The sequence below is a fragment of the Misgurnus anguillicaudatus genome, chromosome 6 (genome assembly GCF_027580225.2).
Source record: "Misgurnus anguillicaudatus chromosome 6, ASM2758022v2, whole genome shotgun sequence".
In the NCBI taxonomy this organism is placed as follows: Eukaryota; Metazoa; Chordata; class Actinopteri; order Cypriniformes; family Cobitidae; genus Misgurnus; species Misgurnus anguillicaudatus.
Window position 1 is genome coordinate 22515625 of NC_073342.2, and position 24714 is coordinate 22540338.

The following is a 24714-nucleotide window of genomic DNA, read 5'->3' on the forward strand; positions in this document are numbered from 1 at the left end:
ATGGGGTGACCGGGGGGCTTGCTAGCACCAACCAGTGGCTACTGGACTGAAATCAACACAGTATCTCATTATACCTAAAATTCTTCCCTGCAGCCTGCAGTCTTTTGGGACATCAAACAGAAAGCAAAAATGTAAATATCTAAATGCATCATACAGTAATGATACAAACAGTTTATTTGTTTATTTCAGGGAAACAGCCGTACCTCGGTGGTACATGCCGGTACCAAAGATTGCATAATAGGACCTCGGAGGTACATGCCGGTACCAAGGAGTGCATACTAGTACCTCAGAGGTGCTAAAATTAGTACCAACAAAGGTATACACACACATTAGTTCCTACAAAGGTATACACATATCCTGGTACATATTAGCATAGATATGTATAAAGGCTAGATGGCTCGTCCGCGCTGCTGGCCAACTGAGTGCAACGTCCGCATTTCGGCGGCCATCTTAGGACAGGGCGCTCGCTCACTCGTAGCATTGAGTTTTAATGATGCAGGTACTTTTAAATGACCATAACTTGCTTAATTTTTTACCGATTTTCAAACGGTTTGGTTTGTTATAAACGTCAAAGATGTACCTATGACACTGCATACCTATACTAAAAATAAAAAATAAATTCATGAAACATGTTAAAGCATCCAAAATCATAGCCACGTTAATAACGTTTGTAAAAACCCAAACCGTTTGAAAATCGGTAGAAAATTGAGCAAGTTATGGTCATTTAAAAGTACCTGCATCATTAAAACTCAATGCTACGAGTGAGCGAGCGCCCTGTCCTAAGATGGCCGCCAGGTGATGCCGTTAGGGACTCCGCCTTGAGCCATCTAGCCTTTATACATATCTATGCATATTAGGACCTATTTAAAGGGAACGGCCTCAGTGAATGCCTGGGACCATTTTTGGCCATTTTTCTATCAGTGTGATTAGACAAATTTGTTTTAAACATTTTCTCTTTCTATATCATACCATTTCTTTCTTAAATGATCTTTGTATTTAAAGGTCAAAAATATATATAGGTTAAATTGCCAGGGGATACATACATTGATAATACACTAAATAGACTACTAGTAGTTTTGGATAAACATGTCTACCGAATGCATGCAGTAAGTATAAAACATTTTTACAAAATGCTCATGGAAATTCAGATTTGATGGTGACCTTTCTATCATCGCTTTCTAGGGTGTATCTTTAGGAAAGTGCTTATCTCAGACCACCTGACTCCATCACATTGACAACACCATTATATGGAGAATGTCTTTTAAATTATTTTCCATAAATCGTCTGGGTCTCTCTTTGGGCGAACCACATTGCCTGTCATTTTAATAAGCATGTGAGGGCTGCAGCGGAGAATAAGTGACCTTTTAAACCCGTGAGAAATGCTGAAGTGTTTCATCTACTGAACTGTAAAGTCTTCTGACTAAATCGCTTTGACAGCTACCAATTTACAACACTTAAAGATGAGTTTTATACCATAATTGTTTAATATCAGTTCTACTAAATTTACAGTCATGCATTTGGCAGATGTTTGTATCCAAAGAGACTAACAGTGCATTACAATACAATATATCATTCCTGTATGTGTGTTCCCAGGGATTGAACACACAACTTTTGTGCTGCTGCTAACACAATGCTCTACCAATTGCTTCAAAGAACCAGTTAGAAAATGTTCTTAAAAAAATGTTTACTGCTTGCCCCTGTAAAACATTTAAGCCCAACAATCCCAGGGAGTTGCTATGTGGTTGCTAAGGGGTTCTGGGTGGTCCCCTACTGGCCCAAGCCAAAAGAGACCAACCCTCAAATCTCTATAATGTACATGCCTATTTGTTTTGCTTATGTCTCTTCTTCGAAATAGTTATTTTTATCTAATAAACTATGAATCCAGCCAATATACGGATGTCAGAAATAACAAACATATTTCATGGGTTTTCGAACCTTCCAACCCACAAACCATCAACGTGAATTATAAGCCCTCAGTGTCTCTTGCGGTCTTTTTTTGTTTGTGACCACTGGGTCGCAGTCCAGTAACACTCATTTGGCTTTCTCCCACATGCCATAAAAAGTCCACACAGGGCGGTGATTGTTTCCTTTCGACCCCAAATGTCACAGTGACGCAAACAGTTCACTTAGTCAAATGAAAACTCTGCAAATTTCTTTTTTTGTGCGTATTGTGTTTTGATATGTTGAAGACAAAGCATCGGTTTTAGTGCCTTGAGAACGTTGGCCAAACAGAGGGTTTACAGAGAACAGTACCGAAAAAGGAAATGGAAACAAGCTAAGTAAATACGAAAAAATTCTGCTTTGTGAAAACAAAAGTTCAGTTTCGCAACAGGAACATACTTCTACACTTCATGGGGAACCTTTTATTTAGGGTGACCCCTACACCAATGATTTACATTTACGGTTACAAAGTAATAATATAACAAGCAATTTGAGGGAGAGAGCGATTGAGAGGGAGAAAACAAGAGCGAGAGATAAAGGAACAATGTAGAGATTGTTTATGTATAGCATTAGTATGCCACTGAATGCTGATGTTCACCCTCCTCCACTATATGAGCCTGTCAGCTTTACCACAAATATATATACAGTATATTCCCTTTAAACAGCACAGTGTTTATTGTCCTCCAATTCATTCAGTGCTTGTTTATCTCTCTTAGGTGTGGCCATCACTGTAAAACACCTGTTCTTTTTCATCTTTCACTTTACATTGAAGTCTGAATCTTTCACTTTGAAAATCAACAGGTTAAGGGCATGAGGAAAACGTAAGAATTGTACAGCTAAAATATTACCCTATTAAACTCTTATCAATATTAATAGTGTTTTAATGAAAGAATGTGTAACGTATAATGTACTCTGCCAAGATGGGATTAAAGGAATTAAATCATTCATGGGATGTTCATTAATGTGTAATCGACAGAGGTCAATTCTCATCTAGTGTAAGGTGGATGATTTAAAATCCCACAGTCTAGGTTTGGAACCTTAAAGGAACAGTATGTAGGATTGTGGCCAAAACTGGTATTGCAATCAAAAAAATTGTGCCTAAAACTGGTACTGCAATCACACAACTGGTGGCCAATACACAAAATGACAACATAAACATCAGTTGAGGGCTGCAACTCCACTTTTTAAATGACAATATCCTGGCTGGACCACTCTTTTTAATTATCATCGAATTACAAAAGGTTGAAGTCAAAAAGTAGCTACAGGAAGACAAATGAGCTACAGGAAAACAACTGAGCAACAGGAAGTCGACTTAGCTACAGGAAGACGACAGAGGTACAGGAAGACGACAGAGGTACAGGAAAACGCAGAGCTACAGGAAGACGACAGAGCTACAGGAAGACGACAGAGCTACAGGAAGACGACAGAGGTACAGGAAAACGCAGAGCTACAGGAAGACGACAGAGCTACAGGAAGACGACAGAGCTACAGGAAGACGACAGAGCTACAGGAAGACGACAGAGCTACAGGAAGACGACTGAGCTACAGGAAGACGATTGAGCTACAGGTGAGCTACAGGAAGACTACAGAGCTACAGGAAGACGACTGAGCTACAGAAATTCGACTGGGCTACAGGAAGACAACGTGAGCTACAGGAAGACGACTGAGCTACAGGAAGACGACAGAGCTACAGGAAGATGACAGAGCTACAGGAAGACGACAGAGCTACAGGAAGACGACAGAGCTACAGGAAGACGACAGAGCTACAGGAAGACGACAGAGCTACAGGAAGACGACAGAGCTACAGGAAGACGACAGAGCTACAGGAAGACGACTGAGCTACAGGAAGACGACTGAGCTACAGGTGAGCTACAGAAAGACTACAGAGCTACAGGAAGACGACTGAGCTACAGGAAGACGACTGAGCTACAGGTGAGCTACAGGAAGACGACTGAGCTACAGGAAGACGACTGAGCTACAGGAAGACGACTGAGCTACAGGAAGACGACTGAGCTACAGGTGAGCTACAGAAAGACTACAGAGCTACAGGAAGACGACTGAGCTACAGGAAGACAACGTGAGCTACAGGAAGACGACTGAGCTACAGGTGAGCTACAGGAAGACGACAGAGCTACAGGAAGACGACAGAGCTACAGGAAGATGACTGACCTACAGGAAGACGACTGAGCTACAGGTGAGCTACAGAAAGACTACAGAGCTACAGGAAGACGACTGAGCTACAGGAAGATGACAGAGCTACAGGAAGACGACAGAGCTACAGGAAGACGACAGAGCTACAGGAAGACGACAGAGCTACAGGAAGACGACAGAGCTACAGGAAGACGACTGAGCTACAGGAAGACGACTGAGCTACAGGTGAGCTACAGAAAGACTACAGAGCTACAGGAAGACGACTGAGCTACAGGAAGACGACTGAGCTACAGGTGAGCTACAGAAAGACTACAGAGCTACAGGAAGACGACTGAGCTACAGGAAGACGACTGAGCTACAGGTGAGCTACAGAAAGACTACAGAGCTACAGGAAGACGACTGAGCTACAGGAAGACAACGTGAGCTACAGGAAGACGACTGAGCTACAGGAAGACGACAGAGCTACAGGAAGACGACAGAGCTACAGGAAGATGACTGACCTACAGGAAGACGACTGAGCTACAGGTAAGCTACAGTAAGACTACAGAGCTACAGGAAGACGACTGGGCTACAGGAAGACAACGTGAGCTACAGGAAGACGACAGAGCTACAGGAAGACGACAGAGCTACAGGAAGACGACAGAGCTACAGGAAGACGACAGATCTACAGGAAGACGACTGAGCTACAGAAAGACGACTGAGCTACAGAAAGACGACTGAGCTACAGAAAGACGACTGAGCTACAGAAAGACGACTGAGCTACAGGTGAGCTACAGAAAGACTACAGAGCTACAGGAAGACGACTGAGCTACAGGAAGACGACTGAGCTACAGGTGAGCTACAGGAAGACGACAGAGCTACAGGAAGACGACAGAGCTACAGGAAGACGACAGAGCTACAGGAAGACGACAGAGCTACAGGAAGACGACAGAGCTACAGGAAGACGACAGAGCTACAGGAAGACGACAGATCTACAGGAAGACGACTGAGCTACAGAAAGACGACTGAGCTACAGGAAGACGACTGAGCTACAGGTGAGCTACAGAAAGACTACAGAGCTACAGGAAGACGACTGAGCTACAGGAAGACGACTGAGCTACAGGTGAGCTACAGAAAGACTACAGAGCTACAGGAAGACGACTGAGCTTCAGGAAGACGACTGAGCTACAGGAAGACGACTGAGCTACAGGAAGACGACTGAGCTACAGGTGAGCTACAGAAAGACTACAGAGCTACAGGAAGACGACTGAGCTACAGGAAGACAAGTGAGCTACAGGAAGACGACTGAGCTACAGGTGAGCTACAGGAAGACGACAGAGCTACAGGAAGACGACAGAGCTACAGGAAGATGACTGACCTACAAGAAGACGACTGAGCTACAGGTGAGCTACAGAAAGACTACAGAGCTACAGGAAGACGACTGAGCTACAGAAAGTCGACTGGGCTACAGGAAGACAAGTGAGCTACAGGAACATAGCTAAGCTACAGAAAGACAACTGAACTACAGGAACACAACAGACATAGAAGAACACAGTCAAGCTACAGGAAGACAACAGAGCTACAGGAACACAACTTAGCTACAGGAACACAACTGAACTACAGGAACACAACAGAGAAACATGAACACAACAGATAAACATGAACAAAACAGAGATACAAGAACACAATTGAGATACAAAAGACAAATAAGCTACAGCAAGACAAGTGAGCTAAAGGAAGACAAAGTGAGCTACAGGAACAGCTAAGCTACAGGAACACAACTTAACTACAGAAACAAAACAGAGATACAAGAACACAGTCAAGCTACAGGAAGACAACTGAGCTCCAGGAAGATGATTGAGCTCCAGAAAGACAAGTGAGCTATAGGAAGACAAAGTGAGCTACAGGAACACAACTTAGCTATAGGAACACAACTTACCGACAGGAACACAAGAGAGATACATGAACACAACAGAGATACATGAACACAACAGAGATACAAGAACACAATTGAGATAAAAAAAGACTATAGGAAGACATCTGAACTACAGTAAGACGACTGAGCAATAGGAAGACGACCGGGTTACAGGAGGACAACAGCTAAAGAAACATAACTGAGCAACAGGTAAAGTATTCTGTTGTGCAAATAAGAAAAGAAGTTTGTAGGTTAACTGTAATGATTTGGCAGTGCCAACAATCTCAGCAACCCCTTTAACAGGGGTGATTGGGAGGTGAATTACACATAGTACATACAGTGTGTTGACTGTGACAAAAGACGAGACCTGCTTACACACAAGGAAGAGTTCACAGGAACTCATTAATGCATTCAAGCGCCCATCACGGGCAGTGACCTAGAAATGAGAAACAATTCCACAAAGGGGAAAACAATAACACCCTTTTTTTCCATGGATGGCATCGACTTAATCAGTCGGATCAAAATAAAAAAGACGATGAAAGCTGACAGCCATTATCAGTTTGGGTGCTACATCCCCATCAAACATCTACAATCTAAAAATGTTTCCCTTCAGCATAACCAAAAGGAAACCCTACAGGTAAGATTATGAATGCTTCAGTAAATAAGATGTCCACAAATAGTTACAAAGGACAAAACAGGCAAGACAAAAATAGAACACAAAGCCAACAAGATTAATCAAATGTGCTGGTATGGATAAAGGACTCAACATCAATGTTTGAACTGTGTGGTGTAGTGGCACAAAGCGTCATCGTTCATGAATTATTAATTTGACACATGGACGTTCAAAAGAATGACTGTTTATTGGTGCTTATAAATCATTTATTAGACAGAAGTGTGGGTCTGAATGATGTCATGTACTTAAATATGTATGAGAATGTTATTAGTGGACAGCCTAAGTGCCTCAAAAAATACAACCTTTGTATTTTCATTTGGCATACGTGGTAAATGTTCAGACATTTTCTTGAATAAGTTGCCTTATATTCATACCAATCACATGTTTGCCTCATGACTGTTATATACAGCCAAAGATACTGTAGTTCAATTCTACTTTTCACAGTTTATACACAATGTAAATTATACATAAAAACATAAATAAAACATAGATAAATCAAAAATATAAGAAACAGCAAAACTACAAAGAAAATTTTAAATCAATGCAGAGTTTAGAATGGCGTGATATGAAGTCCTTTGAATTACTTTCATGGGCCGTTGTCATCTTCCACTGGTGTTGGGTCATCTGACGTCTTTTTGGTCGTTGTATGAGGTCCTTCCATGGCGTGGTGTGTGGATATAACAAGATTGACCACAGCTATTACTATGAATAAGGGGACGATGCAAAGCTCAATATTGCCTCTCTGGTGACAGAAGCCCTGCCGTCCAGTTAAAAGAACGAATAATCAATTGATAAGGATTATTCACTGGGGGATTCTCATACATAGTCGTGTCAGTGGCTTGCCAAACTGTGCGCATTTGCATTCTCGAAAAAGGTGTTTTCAAGTAAACTAATTTTCAAGCTCCCCTAGAGTTAAACATTTGATTTTTACCACTTTGGAATTCATTCAGCCGATTTCCGGGTCTGGCGGTTCCACTTTTAGCATAGCTTAGCACAATCCATTGAATCTGATTAGACCATTAGCATCGCACTCAAAAATAACCAAAGTTTATCGATATTTTTCCTATTTAAAACTTGACTCTTCTGTAGTTACATCGTGTACTAAGACCGACTGAAAATTAAACGTTGCGATTTTCTAGGCAAATATGGCTAGGATCTATACTCTCAAACTGGCGTAATAATCAATGACTTTGCTGTCGTAACATGGCTGCAGGAAGCGCAGTGATATTACGCAGTGCACGAAAATAGTCCCCTGCATTGAATGTTAATGTTATTTTTGACCCATAATGGTGACCATTAAGAGGTAAAACCTGGTAACTCCACCTTACCTTAATCGTGAATGAAGTGCCACATACACTTTGGACGTACCTGCTTGTCTGCAATCCAAGGGTAAATAAAAAATGCTTGTTTGAAAAATGTATAGCATTTTATTTACTTAACAAACACTATACATCCAAGGGTAAAGTTTATATGTACAGTATTTGAGGAGCGGATATGAGTATGAGGGATACAACTAAATATAAAATATTTTCTGTCCAATACTTCAGAGTAGTACATTTTCACACTTGTGCAGAAAAAGTGAAATTGTCCTTTGAGGCTGTATGGTCTATAAACATCCAGACCACAATTACCAAACTCCAGCTGTGCTGCAAAGCAAACCAGGCTTCCTACATCTTTCTCTTGACTCTCAAGCCATTGTGCATTTCAGCGTGTGACATCATGAGGCCCACAGCATTATGAATGCCTAATGTTGAACTGGTCACAGCCCTAAACAATACCCTCTGTGTAATAGGAAAACACTGTATTGATGATTTGCAAGCCTGATAACAAACACCTTCACCAGAATGAACCTGCTATTGGTTATTATAAAGATCTCCAACACAAACACAAAACATTAAAGAGCACCTATTACATTGCTAAAAACAACGTTATTTTGTGTATTTGGTATAATACAATGTGTTTGCGTGGTTTATGGTTCCACAAACACATTGTTTTCCACATACCATACATTATTGTTGCTCCAGAAACGCAGAGATTTGAAAAGCTCTGTGTCCCTGATTGGCCAGCTAATCTGTACATTGTGATTGGCCTGACTACCTCTGACGTCAGCTGGAAATGTGACGCTCCTTACCATGTTTGAAAGATTCGCGCACAAAGCAATGCTAACAGGAGTTAACTTACAGGCTGTGAGGCCGAAGCGGGAGGAATTATGATGATGTCGGTCTTTACTACATCACCAATCCCAGAGAAGTAAACTGTTGCCTACAATCTGTGTGTTTGTTGTAGTCCAAAAAAAGAGATTCACGTTGAAGACGATAACACGCGTCATAGTTTACTTTGAGGTTTGTACCTTTTGCATATCGTTAACATGTACTAATACACACCTACACACCAAAGGAAATGTAAAAACGTGAATCGGACCATTGGTACTCTTTCCATTTACAAAATTGTTTCAGACGATGCGTAAATTTGGATCCAAAATGGATCACTAAATGCAGTTATTTGGAAAAAATGTCTTAAGCCATTAAGACTTTTAAGTTTTTTATTATAAAGTGACATATTTTGGCTAAAACAACAGCTGCTTCAGTGCTTTCCAACAGGTGGAGAGCAAACTGTAGAGCATTGTAGAAGTTCTGCAAATAGTGAATTTAATACTTACATAGCAAGGGCGCTAGACTCGACTTAACCGATTCACAAGAATCGCCAATGTCCTTAATAAACTACAGCTATGTTCTATATATTACTTCCAGAAGTCTTAAAGACAGCTTAAACATAAATACAAATACATCAACAATCAAATTAAGACTTAACATAATAAAAGGCAAAAAAAATTGTGCAAAAATAACACAAGCTTGTGAGTTAATTCATATCTTTCTATACTTCTATAATTGTTCCACAAACTATACATGATACTCTCGGTTCCTTTGTAAACAGCAATAGGTGTTTAAAATCATCCTGTAATAATTGTGTGGCTCATAGTCCCCATTTTCACCTCATTTGTGGGCATCTCCCTCGATTAACAAGACTATTTAGCAAAAAGACCTTGGTAATACCTGCACTGGTATTGTGTTCCTCACAGGTAGGGTACAACCTCAGCAGTGTGTTCCCGCTGCCGGAAAGCTAGACGCCTCCCTGTGGACGGTGCTGTAGGGTGAGAGTTCAAGTTCGGTGGTGCCATCCTGCTCGTTGTCAACGCTTGTAACATCAGACGACTTCAGCGTGCCGCACTCCGCCCAGCAACAACAGCAACAGTCCAGGAAAGCTTTGCCGAAGGGCCGACAAAGCACCAAAAGCAGCACGGGTGTAACAGCGGACTTGCAGAAGAGCATTACCTGACTCACCAGATGCAAGATGTCCAGCGTGCGACGTGGCACGCTCGTGGCCATGTACACCGAAACTATGTTGCTGATGTTCTCGGGAATAACGCAGAAGCCGTACAGGATTGCCAATGCGACCACCGTGCAGTTCATCTGGCTCTCCAGTTGGATCTGCTTTCGGTTGCCACGGACGCTGGTGCGCTCAGCCCTGGATATTTTACGAGCGGTCACCACCGAGCAGATGATGGTGAAGACGGTGGGCAGGCAGAAGTAGCAACCGAAGTACCACCAGAGGCGGGCGCTGTTGTAGGTGAGCCCGAGCACGTAAAGAGTGTCCGGGAGGGCTGTGGAGATCCGGACCACGCAGTGCTCACAAGGTATCACCTCCGGAGGCTCACGTTCCTCTCTTACCAGCTGCCGGATGAGGAGCTCAGGAAGGGCCAGTAGAAGAGCACCGAGCCAGATCACTGTCAGTTTGGCTGCAGTGGACGTGCAGTTCTCGATCATCTCGTAGTACATCTGGACGTTGCTCGCGGCACGGAAACGGTCAATGCACAAAGCGCACAGGGTGAATGTAGTCACTCCAAGAGAAGCCACCTGGGTAAAAGAGACAGATGTTTATTACAAATTAAAGTGTATTGCATATATCACGCTAAAGCTGCACTCTGTAACTTTTTCCTCTCTATCGCCACCTCTGTTTGAAACATAAAACTACAGGTTAATTTACGTACTTCTATTTACGTATATTGAAAAACAACTGACCTTGCCAGGAAATCCGACCCGACAGCTCAACTTAAAAAAATATTATCATAGGCTTACCGTTGTGAATCGTTGTAATTTTTGAACACTGATGTACTTGCTAACAAAAAAGTAGACAAATGTACTGTACAGTGTTTACTTTCTGTACTACCCCACATGATATGCCGATGTTGTTGTGTTAGATGCATTCCGGTCGTTCAGACTAGGGCTGCAAAGCAATTAATCGTGACTAATCGCAGAATAAAAGTTTTTGTTTACATCATATATGCTTGTGTACTGTGTACATATAAATAATACACATGCATGCATGTATATAAGAAATATTTACATATGTATATACATTTTTATATTTATATATAATTTATGTTATATATAATCGTAAATACTTAATATTTAAATAGTTTTCTCCTTAAAATTGTACATGCATGTGTGTGTGTATTTATATATACATAATTATATTATACACAGACACAGTACACACACACATATGATGTAAAGTAAAAAAACGTTTATTCTGCAAACGATTAGTCGCGATTAATTGTTTTGAAGCCAAATAGATTTCAAATGTGTGGATAAGCAAAATTTACTCACATCACCAAAAATACTGAGATAACTCGTGGTATGATAATTCAAACACGTTTAATGAGATGATATAAAGTTACCATGCATTTAAAGCAAGGTTCCTGTAAATTGTGACACAAAGTATCTAGAGAACACATACACTGTAAAAAAAAAAAATTCCGGGTGCTGAAATAAGACCGTAAAATAATGGCCACAATAAATTACAGAAATTTTCCGTAATACCAAATACATTTTTTTCTGTTATTTTACATTAACAGTAACACTGTAAAAAATAACATAAAAAAACATAAAATTCCGCCAGCTGTGGTGCCAAAAATACCGTAAAATAACGGGCACAATAAATTACAGAAATGTTCCGTAATACACAAATACAGTTTTCCCCCCTGTAATTTTACATTAGGTGTGGTTCTGGTTTCCCGGACAGGTCTTGCCCTATTGCTAGAATAAAATGGATGTTTAAGCTGCCTTCATTTAAAAAAAAAAAAAACGTGGTACTGACACATCTTAACATATATCAGTGCTTTTGTTTTGTCTCAAGATGCACACCAGTATTGTTTTTTATAAGGTTTGTTTGTAAAAACTACTTAAAAGTCTGAATATGTAAGGCCTAGTCCTGGAATAAAAGGCGCTCTAAGCGAATCTGCGAGACGTCATTTTTTGTTGATGTTTGAACTGTTTTCAAACAAACGGAGCGTAGCTTGTGAACTGTATGTAGTATAGTTAAGGTTTTGAGTTTTAAGCCAAACAAGTGCCTCTATTTCTTTACAAAATCATCCTTCTGACCTATCACTACTATTAACTTTCTTAAATTCAAACAGCACAGTTATGATTCGAGAGTAAAGGTTAATGTAACAAAACAGCAATTCTAGTAAATTATGTCATTGAAAAAAGACCCTTAACTGCTTCCTGTGGAGCAATGAAAATTTAATACCCATAACCTTGTACAAGTTTGCATATTAACAGCATGTTCTCTCCATTTAGAGCCATAGACTTCATTGTTATGTAGAATCATTGTGATGGGGTTAGCAGGTCTTTTTGTATCAAGGGTCTAGATGGTAATGCTCTGTAGTGTGTCAGGAGAATAAAGCCACAACTATGGCAGCAATCAGGACACTTCCTCAGAAACACATGATACAGTTTGAATGTAGCCCAAGGGCAATGCCACTATCTCTTTGTGTCTCTGTAGAGGAGACACTCCTCCCTTACACTACTGTATGTAAGTGAGACAGACAAAACATAACAAAGATAACAAAGATTTCTATCCTTTATGTCTTTGAAGCAGACGTTCAAAGAAACGTGGACCATGAAAGCAAACTACAGTATATGGAACAATAAAAATGTGTTGAATAACATTACTGAACAAATATGGACTACATTATGGATTATATGCATTCTCGATTTTATGTTTCCTATTTCTTAAATAGGCTAATGGTTGCAGTTTTTGACATATGGTTATCACTGTATTTGCCACTTAAAGGGGACATATCATGAAAATCTGACTTTTCCCATGTTTTAGTCCTATAACTGGGTCCCCAGTGCTTCTATCAATGTGTAAAAGAACAACCCAGTTTTGGTAAACCATTCTCTGCAAGTAGGTCATTGAAATTTGGCTCCCCTTGTGATGTCAGAATGGGATCTTATTTTAATAATACCGGCGCTTAATCTGCATTATCCAACCATGGCACTGCCATTAAGTGCGGAGAGAGAGAGAAAAATAATTGACAGCACAATTGAGTTTCAATTTCAATAAACCACCTTTATGGCGATCAGTGTTTGCATTTCATCAGCTCATTTGCATTTAAAGGGACACACCCAAAAAATGGCACTTTTTGCTCACACCTACAAAGTGGCAATTTTAACATGTTATAATAAATTATTTGTGGGGTATTTTGAGCTAAAACTTCACATAGATACTGTGGGGACACCAATTTTCTTTAAAAAAAAGTTTTGTTAAACATCCCCTTTAAATTTTTGGATTTACAAGTCATTTCAACTTTTTTTTATCGTGACTAGTGATCAGTGGCTGTAACCTATGAGATAAAGATGAATTAGCTTAAGCTAATAGAACTTTATTTTATAAGTTACAGCAACTCAAGATAAAAGTTTAAATGACTTGTTAATCCAATGCAAAATGCATTTTCTTTCTTTTATTTCAGCTTTTTTAAAATAGTTATTCAGTGTAATTTTAACTTCTTACAGTATGTATCTTTGCTTTATTTACCTCTTTGCTATTTTTTATTTATTTATTTCTATGTTAAGCATTTGCCTTTGGTGTATGCAATGTGCTATGTAAATAAACGTGCCTTGTCTTATGGGATTGTTCCTGTTGTTCCTCGAAAAAGAATATTACACATCAGAAAGTATTGCATTTCAACCACCAATGGTACATTTCTATAAACTAAGGGATTTACCTCAATGTAAGGAATGACTTTACAGGAAAACTCCCCGAGCAACCAATCCTTAGTGAGCTCGTGGAAAATCACGAGCGGCAGGCAGAAAAACAAGATGACAAAATCCCACAAAGCAAGATTGGCCAGCAAGGAGTTGGAAATGCTCCTCATGTAGTAATTGTGGCACACTATGCACATGATGGCGATATTCCCTAAAATTCCCACGGTGAAGAGAATGATGGAAATGCAGATGACGGCATATGCGCCATACGAGTCACCTGTCACGGGGTAAAAAGGATTCTTCACCCCTGGGGTTCTCGGTCGGACAGTAAAGGGTGTGAAAGGTTCCTCATATTCTTCCACTGGCGAGGCGTCCAATTCGGGAAAAGTTGTGGGATTGAGTGGGAATTCTGTGGGCTCGATCTGCGCTACGGGCTTCGGTAATGTCTCCAAAAACTCAACGGACGATACTTGATTTCTGTCATGTTCATATCTCGTCTCATTCACAGTCTCTCTTTTTTGACGAAGTTTAAATCCACTTTCGTTGCGTATTTGTGTAAATAATAACAACGTTACATGACTGTATTTGTTCACAGTGTGAGTGTTGTCGTGTTTTTGTCTCGACTTTCTTACCTTTCTGACATTTTCGTGTACTAAATTTGTCTCAGACAATGAAAAGTCATCTGTGGGTTGTAGCCGTTGCTTGTCCGTATCGGCATTAATTTGATCGGATGTTGCATGTTGCTGTCGGCTGTTAGTGCTGATCTGACGCGATTTAGATGTCAAATAATCGATGTTTGAATTGATATCAGTCCTGTTATGACCATTTGTAAGAACCACTGATAGTTCACAACAGACCAGCAAATAAAACAAGCATTTTAGTTGCATTTTCATCGTGTTTTTCTGTCAGAATTCCTTCAAATATCCTCATCTGTTAAATCCAATTATCCAAAATGCAAAACAAACTTCAAACCTGGTCCTGATCGTTGGCATATCTTACAGATGAATGTCTTTAGTTTCCATTTCACAGTAGCAGGATGGTCTTTAACGGAAAATTGTGATAAATCCCGAAGTTCAGTCAAAAAAATAACAACAACAAAGAGCAGCAGAACAAAGTTATCTTAAGCCCTTGGACCGTGGAAAGATTTACACGCTTATCCGATAAAAAGAAACAATATGTGAAGGCCAAGGGCATCCAGCAAAGTGAAAATACTTGAGTCTCGCGTCCATGTCCACCCGCGCGCTCTTTATATGAGCAATGAGCATCTGTCAGGACGCGCACAGCTCACACACAGAAGTACAACACAGTGAAATGTGCGCCACCTAGCGGATTCAAACACTTCAATATGTTGCCTGCGTCAAAACTAACTTCACCTCGACTTGTAATCAGCTAGTTTCACTCCAGATTAGGGGTGTCACGTTATCAGATTGTGTGTTGTGACGACAACTCTTCTGCATACTTGACAAATTTTCTACCTTCACATTTGTTTAACATTGCTATCATGTTATACGGCAAAAAAGAGCCTACATTACTCTGGCCAAAATATGTTTTAAATATATGCTAAACACATTTTGTACAAAGCGAATTAAGTTTAATTAAATTTATTTTGAATAAAAAATATATTTAGTTTTAACCTTCATACATCAACATATATTTCAAAATGTATTTTAGGGGCAACAAAATGCATTTCTACTTTTACCACCCATATAGCAAAAAATATATTTTTCCTGGACAAAATATATGTTTATAAAATATATTTTGCAGTTAAAATATATTTACTTTTAACCTTTTTAAACCTGTTATGATTACAGGTTATAACATAAACAAAAATTTGTTTGAATGTGACCTGAATGTAAATGCTTTGAAATATATTTATTTTTAAAATATAGTTTAAAATATAAAAAATCGCCAAAAAATATATTGGTGAAAAATACATTTTTATAAACCTATTTCAAAATATATTTAACAAATATAATTTTATAATATATTTAAAATTGTAGTTTAAAATATATTTCTTCCGGATTTTACTCTTTTTCACTGTTATTGTCAATAACTTGTGAAACCCCAAATTGAGATTGTTTGTTAAACCACAAAGTCTACACAAATCTACACAAGTATCTTAAACCAGATTCACACATCTGTAGATTAATAAAAATTCAAGATTTAACCATAAATTTTCCACAATCTGTTCTTGACTTTTCCCAGAGATTGCACACTTAAAGTGCTTATTTTAGTGCTGATTTAAATACAAAAATATTTTCTTTTAATTTACTTCCTTTTTGGGACTAGACATTGTAAAAACTGCTTGTACTTGCCAGTGCACGCTTTTTCATGAAAGTGGGAATTCTTTTAGAATTAAGGAAAAAAATTGAAAAGCTGTTTTATAAATAAAATGCTTATAAATGCTTTATTTATTATGTTTTTAACCACAACAATATATTTACATTCCTTCACACAAAACATTTCTGAAATGATAACTATTACATTTTATTTCTTATTAGTGACAACACTATTACTGCAGGATTACAAGTTAACTTAACCTGGTCTAACTTCTGTATCTGTGATTTGGCAGCAAACTTGATTTCTGTCATCGTCTTTCACAGTGTAGACGGATAGACAAAGATTCAGCCATGGACGGTCTTCTACAAAGACAAAGAAAGATATATTTTATTCTTAACAAGAATTTATTATGTACAAAATTGATCAAAGGTGATTTAATGCAAACTTAATATTTGAATTTTTTTACCAATTCTGCTTTCTTTTGGTTGAAGCGTGTCCATGATGCTCTGAACCTTGTCTTGCAATTCCTGATTGGCTGAAACGTCCACAGCAGAAATCTGAAAGAACCTCTCCTATAGAAAATGAGCCAAACATGACCAAAATGTAAAACAGCCCCCTCTACTGGTCAGATCATATGCAGTGTTATATCCTCTTGCGGGACTACTTTAACCAGGGCCCTTTAATAAACAGACAGTGATATATGATTTAGACTTACAGCGTTCTCCCACAGCAGAGCCTTTAATGTGTCCGTCTGATCCTTTAGTTCAAACTCCATTAACAATCCGTACTGCATCAGCTGAACTCCAAGTGCTGTGTGGTATACAGATGAGATGTGATGCCTAGCCTAGCCTAAATATAAACACTGACCCCAAAAAGTATTTAAAAATCTAAAGCTGACCCTATGGGAGCAAACCTGTGTGAACTTGACTTGATATAGTTCCCTATTGACTACATAGGAGAGTTAGGTGGGTTGAATCCCTGTATTTAGCATAACCTTATAATTCGCTCACAGTTTAAATGTGCAGTCACTTAACATGACAAAGTAAATGACATCATGATTTTGAATGGCGCCACAAAAATGCTAATTTTTTTTTAGAAAATTTTATCTTGCTGACAAAATGTTTTATTGTGATAAATTACACAGCTAACTTCTAAATTAAAAAATACAGTGTCTCACACTAACCAGCAAAACGTTAACCCTTTGCTACATCTTAAAGAGCCTACAGGTGATAGAGTACCTTCTGCAACTGCTTTTTCATCCCAGTTATCCACTCGGGTAAACACAGGGCTTTCAAAAGTGTTTGAGGAGCACTGTTTACACCTGAGACACATACATATATTTAAACATACACTGTATATACAGTCACCTAAAGGATTATTAGGAACACCTGTTCAATTTCGCATTAATGCAATTATCTAATCAACCAATCACATGGCAGTTGCTTCAATGCATTTAGGGGTGTGGTCCTGGTCAAGACAATCTCCTGAACTCCAAACTTAATGTCAGAATGGGAAAGAAAGGTGTTTTAAGCAATTTTGAGCGTGGCATGGTTGTTGGTGCCAGATGGGCCGGTCTGAGTATTTCACGCACAACCATTTCTAGGGTTTACAAAGAATGGTGTGAAAAGGGAAAAACATCCAGTATGCGGCAGTCCTGTGTGCGAAAATGCTTTGTTGATGCTAGAGGTCAGAGGAGAATGGGCCGACTGATTCAAGCTGATAGAAGAGCAACTTTGACTGAAATAGCCACTCGTTACAACCGAGGTATGCAGCAAAGCATGTGTGAAGCCACAACACGCACAACCATGAGGCGGATGAGCTACAACAGCAGAAGACCCCACCGGGTACCACTCATCTCCACTACAAATAGGAAGGGAGGGGGGTCAAACACAGTATTAGTATGGTGTTCCTAATAATCCTTTAGGTGAGTGTAGAATCAAAACACAATACTGGTGCAGGCCTGTTGGTGACATGGATAATGAATCGGTATCACAGACAGAAAATATATATTTCAACTGAAAGGCAAGCATGTGATGTTGGACCAGTATTGTGGTTTGACCCATATACGTTAACATGTGCACATATATTAACTATACATAGAAATGATTTTTCTATATTGTTACAAGTATAAAGTGTACTTATTTAATGTCAGGGGTATTTAAAAATGGCTAGCTCTGTCCTCTTACCCATAATATCTTTTATCTCCGCAAAACAGGAAGGGAGCCGTGAGGTCTATTAGATTCATCCTACCATTGTCCGACCTCACGGGTACAAGGTTTTTGTAATGATGCGACAGCATGCAAACCTCATTCAGGGTCATTCCTGCAGATGAAAATGATGCACTTTTGGTAGCAACAGCGTAGGGAATCAAATCTTTGGTTGGACTGCTTGCCAAATTCTGCAAACGAGGAAAACGCCTTCAGTGACTTACCCTGGACAAAGATTAGCTGGTTTTGAGTGTTTTCCCCCACCATGTCACTGGATATGTGCATTGAGATGTTTCTGTCGGCTTTAAAAGTCGCAGAGGACGTGGCAGCCCATGGTTCATGACAGGGTTGGTCATCTCTCGCAGATTCCAGAAGGAGATTAGCAATTGTGTTATCATCTGGAACCTCTCTCCTGTGATATGCAAAAAAAAAATCTTAACTAAACCCTGGTACTAGTTAACTAAAACACACTTATATATCGACAGGATAAGTCGAAAATAAAATGAGGCTTTATAACGTTATTTCAGACAGTACCGTGAACTATTATGTGTTAATATTCAATGACAATAAATATTCTTCATTTTAAATCATCTTAATAAACTTTTTAGAAATGTAACGTATGCAAGTGGCAAATAAGTGTAACATACAATAATTTAACATAATTAAACATAAAAAAAAAACAAATTGCCAAAGCATGACACAGTCTATTAGATAGATAGAAACTTTTTATCCAGCAGGTGGCAAACAAGACGGCACAAATCTAGATGACATTTTTTAAAGTCTCCTCAAGCAAAACATTCATTTATGCAATTTGATTAATCTAAGATGAGCAGATCCTTGATCAGTACAACCCATCTGATATATTTTTAAGATGTGCCCTTAAACCAGCACAGATGTCATGCACTTTAAAGATGCATTATGCATTTGTGTGCCTCCAACAGCATCAAACAGAACTGGTAAAATAACGAATACATTTTCCTGGGCACTTCCTCAAAGCTTTAAATGATCAGAAAAACGGTTAGTCCCAACCCAAACTTACACCATTGGTTGAGCCAGCGTTGCACAAGGTTTGCTGGGATAGAAAAATGTTTTAACGTTATAAAATACATATAAAAGATTAGATATTTTAACATTGTTAACAGACTCTCATTGTTTTACACTTGCCACAAAAGAGCTTCAAACACTGGTACAGCTGTTCGGGTTTGTACGCCTTCACCTGTGCACGGACGTGACACACCAGCGGAGGTGTGGAGGACTTCACCTGGGCCAGCGTGACGGGCCGCAATGTGTGCTGGCATGTCCGCACTAAAAAACATCATTGCAAGTGTCTTACCATGTAAGCATTATGATTCATGAAAAGATACAGATATCACATTTTTATTTTAAAATAAATGTAAACAGCATAAAAGATTACAGTGATGTGTACTGTAAGTCAGTGAGATGTCCAAAATGTTATTAAAGTTCTAGTAAAATCAAAACTGACAAATCCGATTTTTTATGTAATATTGCAATGTTAATTATATTCAATTTATCTGTGTATGGTTTTTTTATGTGCCCTCATAAACTAAAATCTGCAAATTAACTTCTGCTCTCTTGTGGCGAACATTCTCAGATGACGTCAGTTAGACGCCTCTGGCGGGAGCATCCGTTAACTCCGCCTCCTTCAGTCTGCCACTTGTTCTATTTCTGAATGAAACGCCTACTTTTTTATATCCAATCAAAACACAGTGGAAAACAAGCCATTCCCACTATTTTCATCGCATGATATTCTATTTCACTTGGAAATACGCCACAACCCGGAAGTCAATTGCGATTTACGGTCCATAGGAACATTAAAGACAAATGTGCCAGATTAAAGGCACAATATGTAAGATGTTTACAATAAAATATTCAAAAACTTCTAGCACAGTGTTACATATTACATAGGTTTGTGATACAGAAACATAAGCATAACAAGTATTGCTGACAAACAATAAAGTAATCCAGGTCCTAAATGTATTCACTTTAATAAAAAAATCTATTAAATAATTCAAGGCTGCCATGATAAAGTTATTCAATAAGGTTGTCTGAAAGTACCACTTTCATTCAATCTGACATTTATATTAAAACAATATGAAAACAGATTTTTTCTTATTACCTGTACAAGAAGTTTCCACATCTGCTTCTCCATCTATAAAGAAACAAAGTAGTTTTGAATAAATCTTTCCTTAAAAAAATTGTGGAATAAAAGCCATTAAAGGGGACATTTCACAAAACTTTTTAAAGATGTAAATAAATCTTTGGCATCTCCAGAGTACGTATGTAAAGTTCAAGCTCAAAATACCATATAGATAATTTATTATAACATTTTAGGTGTGGGCAAAAATGAGCTGATCTCTGCACTAATTGGCAGTGCTGTGGTTGGATAGTGCAGATTAAGGGGTGGTATTATCCCCTTCTGACATCACAAGGGGGCCAGATTTCAATTACCTATTTTTCACATACTTGAAAAAGAATGGTTTACCAAAACTAAGTTACTGGGTTGATTTTTTTCACATTTTCTAGGTTGATAGAAAGACTGCGAACCTAATTATAGCACTTAAACATGGAAAAGTCAGAATTTCATGATATGTCCCCTTTAAGAAAACCTTTAAATGAGTAATGTATCATCTTGATCTATACCTGGTTCTTCTTCATTTCGCATAACTGAAAGAAAATACATAAGACAACATAGATCAAATCCCGTTTTGAAAAATAATTTTTATATATGGAAACCTAAAATGCTGGCACCAACCTACGGACTCTGGTGGGGTGTACCATATCTCCAGAAGAGTCTCGTCATTCACTTCATCGTCATCCTCAAGATCAACATGATTCTCTAAAAGACTGAATACAGAAATACATGGGAGATTCTCGCGAAATTAAACTTATGAGGTGTCATGAAACATTTTGATAAAAAAAGTAAATGCAATGTAAGAGTATCAAAACAAGAAGCATACAGTTACAAACATCTCTTCATGTACTATTTTCCACATGATTTTAAATGACATCATACAAACAAATTTGTTGTTTTTTTCCACATTTAAGGGGACCATTTTCATTACCGCAACGTGTCCATGACTAGATTTGGGTTCTTTGACATGGAAATATTTATAATTAAAAAATAAAAAGCTTCAGTGCATGTTATACTATAAACATTTACAGTAAAAATTAAAAAACATGTGGTATTTGGTGATCATTGGTAAATAATAATAAGGAATATAAATGTGTCCAAGACCAATTTTCTCATCCTCCGCAACAATTTTCAATTATTGTTTAAGCCCTCAAGGAACTAACATTTTCAAATAAAAATTGTTGGAAGGGACATATTGACTGTGACACTCAAGATGGCTACCATTGCTTATTTTTTCATTCCAGATAAAAGTTGAAATTTTGTCATAGTACCTAGACAACTTTTCAGTTCTCATTACCGAAACATGAGTTTGTAAATGCATATATTTAATGTAATATCATGCTGCATTAATGATAATTTTTGATAATGATAATTTACATTTTTTTTATAATTCTATAAGAAATATTTTTAAATCCTCTAAAAAAGGGTTATAGTAAGTTCAGACCTTAATCTTATATGTCCAAAAAAAAGGGGCTTCAAGGGCTTTTTAAAAATTTCGATGCTGGACACTTTCTAAATCTAGATTTCATGAGAATGACCCACATGTATAAGAAAAAACTGCATGTGTCAATGTCTCGAATTTAATATATTTTTTGTGTTTTCTCAAGAACAAATTAAAACCGTCTTTAATTATTTATTGCATCTATTCAGCTTTATCAAATGCCGTGTACGTATAGATTTTATTGTACTGATATGCACAGACTTCAAAAAAACATTTTTAACAAAATATTTTTCTTGGATCTTACCATTTTCCATAAAGTGTAAAAACATTTGTTGTGTCTAAGTAGAATATGTAACATTCTAGATTTAAAATGTGCTTTAGCAAAACAAAGGGAATTGTGAGTCATGACGTTATCAAACACAAAACATGACATAAATAAGATATGGTGGAAATAAAAATCAACTTAACGCTTCTGTATCCATTGTTGCACATTTTTACTATAACATACGCATATACTGACCTCTTCAGTGACTGGAGCTCGGCTGAATCTGCAGGAATGCTGCGCAGACCTCGTCCATAAACTGTGCCACCATGAAGGTGAAAAGCCAGTTGTTCAGATTGGTCAGACGGCTGATTTGAAGCTCTTTGTGACAATGCACGGAGGTTGTAGATGCGCAGGAACGTCCCAGGCTAAACATTGAAACAAACAATTTGATCATTTATACCTTAGTGTCAACCAGGATCCCCCTTTCGTAACAAGGTTGCCAGGAACTCTGATAAACCATCAGTCCAGCAGGGGGCAATATGGTGTCAGGATTGAGCAACACATTAGGATGAAAGCATTTTTGAAACTTTACTGAATCCTTATGGTACCTTATAATTTGTCTTTAAAGGGATAGTTCACCTAAAAATGAAAATTCTGTCATCATTTACTCACTCATATGTTGTTACAAACCTGTATAAATATATTTTTCTATTGCTGAACACAAAGGAAGCTAATTTGAGTAATGTTTGTAACCAAACCGTTTTTGAGCACCATTGACTTCCATAGTATTTTTCTTTCCTACTATGGACGTCAATGGTGCTCCTGTTTCCTACTTGATTACTAATATCTTCCTTTGTGATTAGCAGAACAAAACAATGTTTTAAGGTTTAAAAAAAACTAGAGAATGATTAAATAATAACAGAATTTTTATTTTTGAGTGAACTATCCCTTTAACTTGTGGAAATTGTAATACATTTGCATTTATGCATTTGGCAAACGCTTTTCTCTGAAGCGTCTTACAGTGCATTCACGCACAAATAATAATATTCAACATTTTCTAGACATATTTTTCGCCATTTACAAAAACAAGTTTATACATGATCGTCTTATAGCAAGATCTTGATGGCGCGGTTTGGGTACGAGCTCCTGTATATTTTGGCATTCAGGCAATGGTTTAGCCCCTGAATGAATTAAAAGTCTAAGTACTGGTGTTTACAATAACTGTTTGGATGTACTGTAATACAGCCCCTAGACGTTGTCTCTCCATAGCATAATGAAGACATTATGAAGCAGCAAAATTTGAATACATTAAATGGTAACATCGGCTGCTCTATGCAAGGACAATATTTTATTGCGTTATAGCGCAAAACAGACTTATTTCAACAGATAAACAAAACAAGGCTGAGAAACCAAATTCAGCAAAACACAGGCGTTCATCCCATATGTGCGAATTTGATACAGCTCATTAGTGGCTTTCTTGGGAATTTGTTGACAAGCAAACACTGCAATGTTAGAATGGAGCTAAGGGGAAAAATAACCCAAACATGACTGCTGAGAAAGATGGTCTACCAAACCCTGTCGTCATTTCACCTAACCCTTAAACAGACACCAAAACTTACATATTTATACGGTTAATATTTCAATTTTTAATATTTAATGTCAAAATTATTATTCATTTTGGGTGAATTATCCCTTTACATTATTGATTTCAATCTTTGACATGACAAAAAGAGCTTCGTTTTCACAGAACACAAAATTATTTAGTCACCAAACCTGTAAGATGCACTGGCTTTGGGATGCATCTTTTTACAATGAAAGTAAATGGGGACTGGTTCTGTCTAACCAACCAATTCCTTTACCATCAGAACTTCCCCAAACCAATATCCTGGCTTCCAACACATTCCCCAAAACGATTCAGGACTAAGGATCTACATACACTTGGTATTCTCCTGCATGCCCACACTGCACGGTTGGTTACGCACAGCAGGAAAAAGAGTCTGGCTGCTCAGCGCAGGTGTGTAATAGCCGATGTGAAGCTACTCTGACGATACCAGCGAGAGCAGCAGAAGAACAGAAGCAAGCAAAAAACTGTCAATATGACCACTAGAGGAAAGCAAACCTCGTCCGTACGCTAATCTATATGTATAAAAGCGACCGGAGATGGGGAATGAGCTCCGTCTATCACTGCTGAAAGCAAACAAGTACAGGCAAGGCGTGTGCTTGGAGAATTGTTGGTTAAAAGTGGAGAACAATCATTTGAAACCCTTGAGGTTTAAGTCTACAGAGTATGTATAAAAGTGAAATTTCACAGAAAGACATATGTAATAAAGAAGATGCATTGAAAAAGCTTTGGTTTAGGTGTTTCAAGACCAGATAAATAATAGTAATAACATCAACCTGTAAAGCTCGGAGAATACTAAGTTTTTAATGCAATGCATCTCCTGGGCTACATATTACATTCTCCTGTAGGCCCATGCGCGACCTATGCGTACAACGTACGCAGAGTTTCAAAAATCTGGCAATGCACGTACATTACGCGTGCACTCTTCTGATGACCAATTGCGTCACACGCATTAAAGCTCACGTAACACATGCTGTTTCTGCATTTCTGATGTTAATCTGGAGTATCTATAGAGTAGTATGACATCCTTTATATCTCTG

At 38.2% G+C, this 24714-nt stretch overlaps 2 protein-coding genes across 3 annotated transcripts in view; both read right to left on the reverse strand.

Annotated features, from left to right (window-relative positions):
• Positions 1–9187: 9187 nt before the first annotated feature.
• On the reverse strand, positions 9188–14978 carry gpr37a (G protein-coupled receptor 37a). The gene is made up of 2 exons (XM_055193167.2): positions 13729–14978; positions 9188–10573 (listed from the first exon to the last, which is right to left on the reverse strand). The coding sequence occupies exons 1-2, from the start codon at positions 14599–14601 to the stop codon at positions 9752–9754; spliced, it is 1695 nt and encodes a 564-aa protein (XP_055049142.2). The 5' UTR covers positions 14602–14978; the 3' UTR covers positions 9188–9751.
• A 1192-nt stretch (positions 14979–16170) lies between these two features.
• pot1 (protection of telomeres 1 homolog) overlaps positions 16171–24714 on the reverse strand; it is a 75328-nt gene continuing 66784 nt past the window's right edge. For both annotated transcript variants that reach the window (XM_073868795.1, XM_073868794.1), the window contains exons 11-21: positions 22309–22478; positions 20969–21060; positions 20857–20880; positions 20333–20365; positions 19339–19500; positions 18420–18602; positions 18175–18310; positions 17227–17309; positions 16704–16798; positions 16455–16560; positions 16171–16350 (exon numbers count right to left, since the gene is read on the reverse strand). In XM_073868795.1, the coding sequence (XP_073724896.1) occupies positions 16244–16350; positions 16455–16560; positions 16704–16798; positions 17227–17309; positions 18175–18310; positions 18420–18602; positions 19339–19500; positions 20333–20365; positions 20857–20880; positions 20969–21060; positions 22309–22478 (1191 nt within the window). In that variant the 3' untranslated portion in view covers positions 16171–16243. The remainder of the gene's footprint in view (positions 16351–16454; positions 16561–16703; positions 16799–17226; positions 17310–18174; positions 18311–18419; positions 18603–19338; positions 19501–20332; positions 20366–20856; positions 20881–20968; positions 21061–22308; positions 22479–24714) is intronic.

What these genes read in the sequence shown, in the direction of transcription:
- gpr37a (XM_055193167.2), bottom strand. Translation starts at nt 14,601, where the DNA reads ATGAAAATGCAACTAAAATGCTTGTTTTATTTGCTGGTCTGTTGTGAA. An exon ending in AAGTCATTCCTTACATTGAG is followed by an intron (nt 10,574 to 13,728) that starts GTAAATCCCTTA and finishes TCTTTTACCCAG; the next exon opens with GTGGCTTCTCTTGGAGTGAC.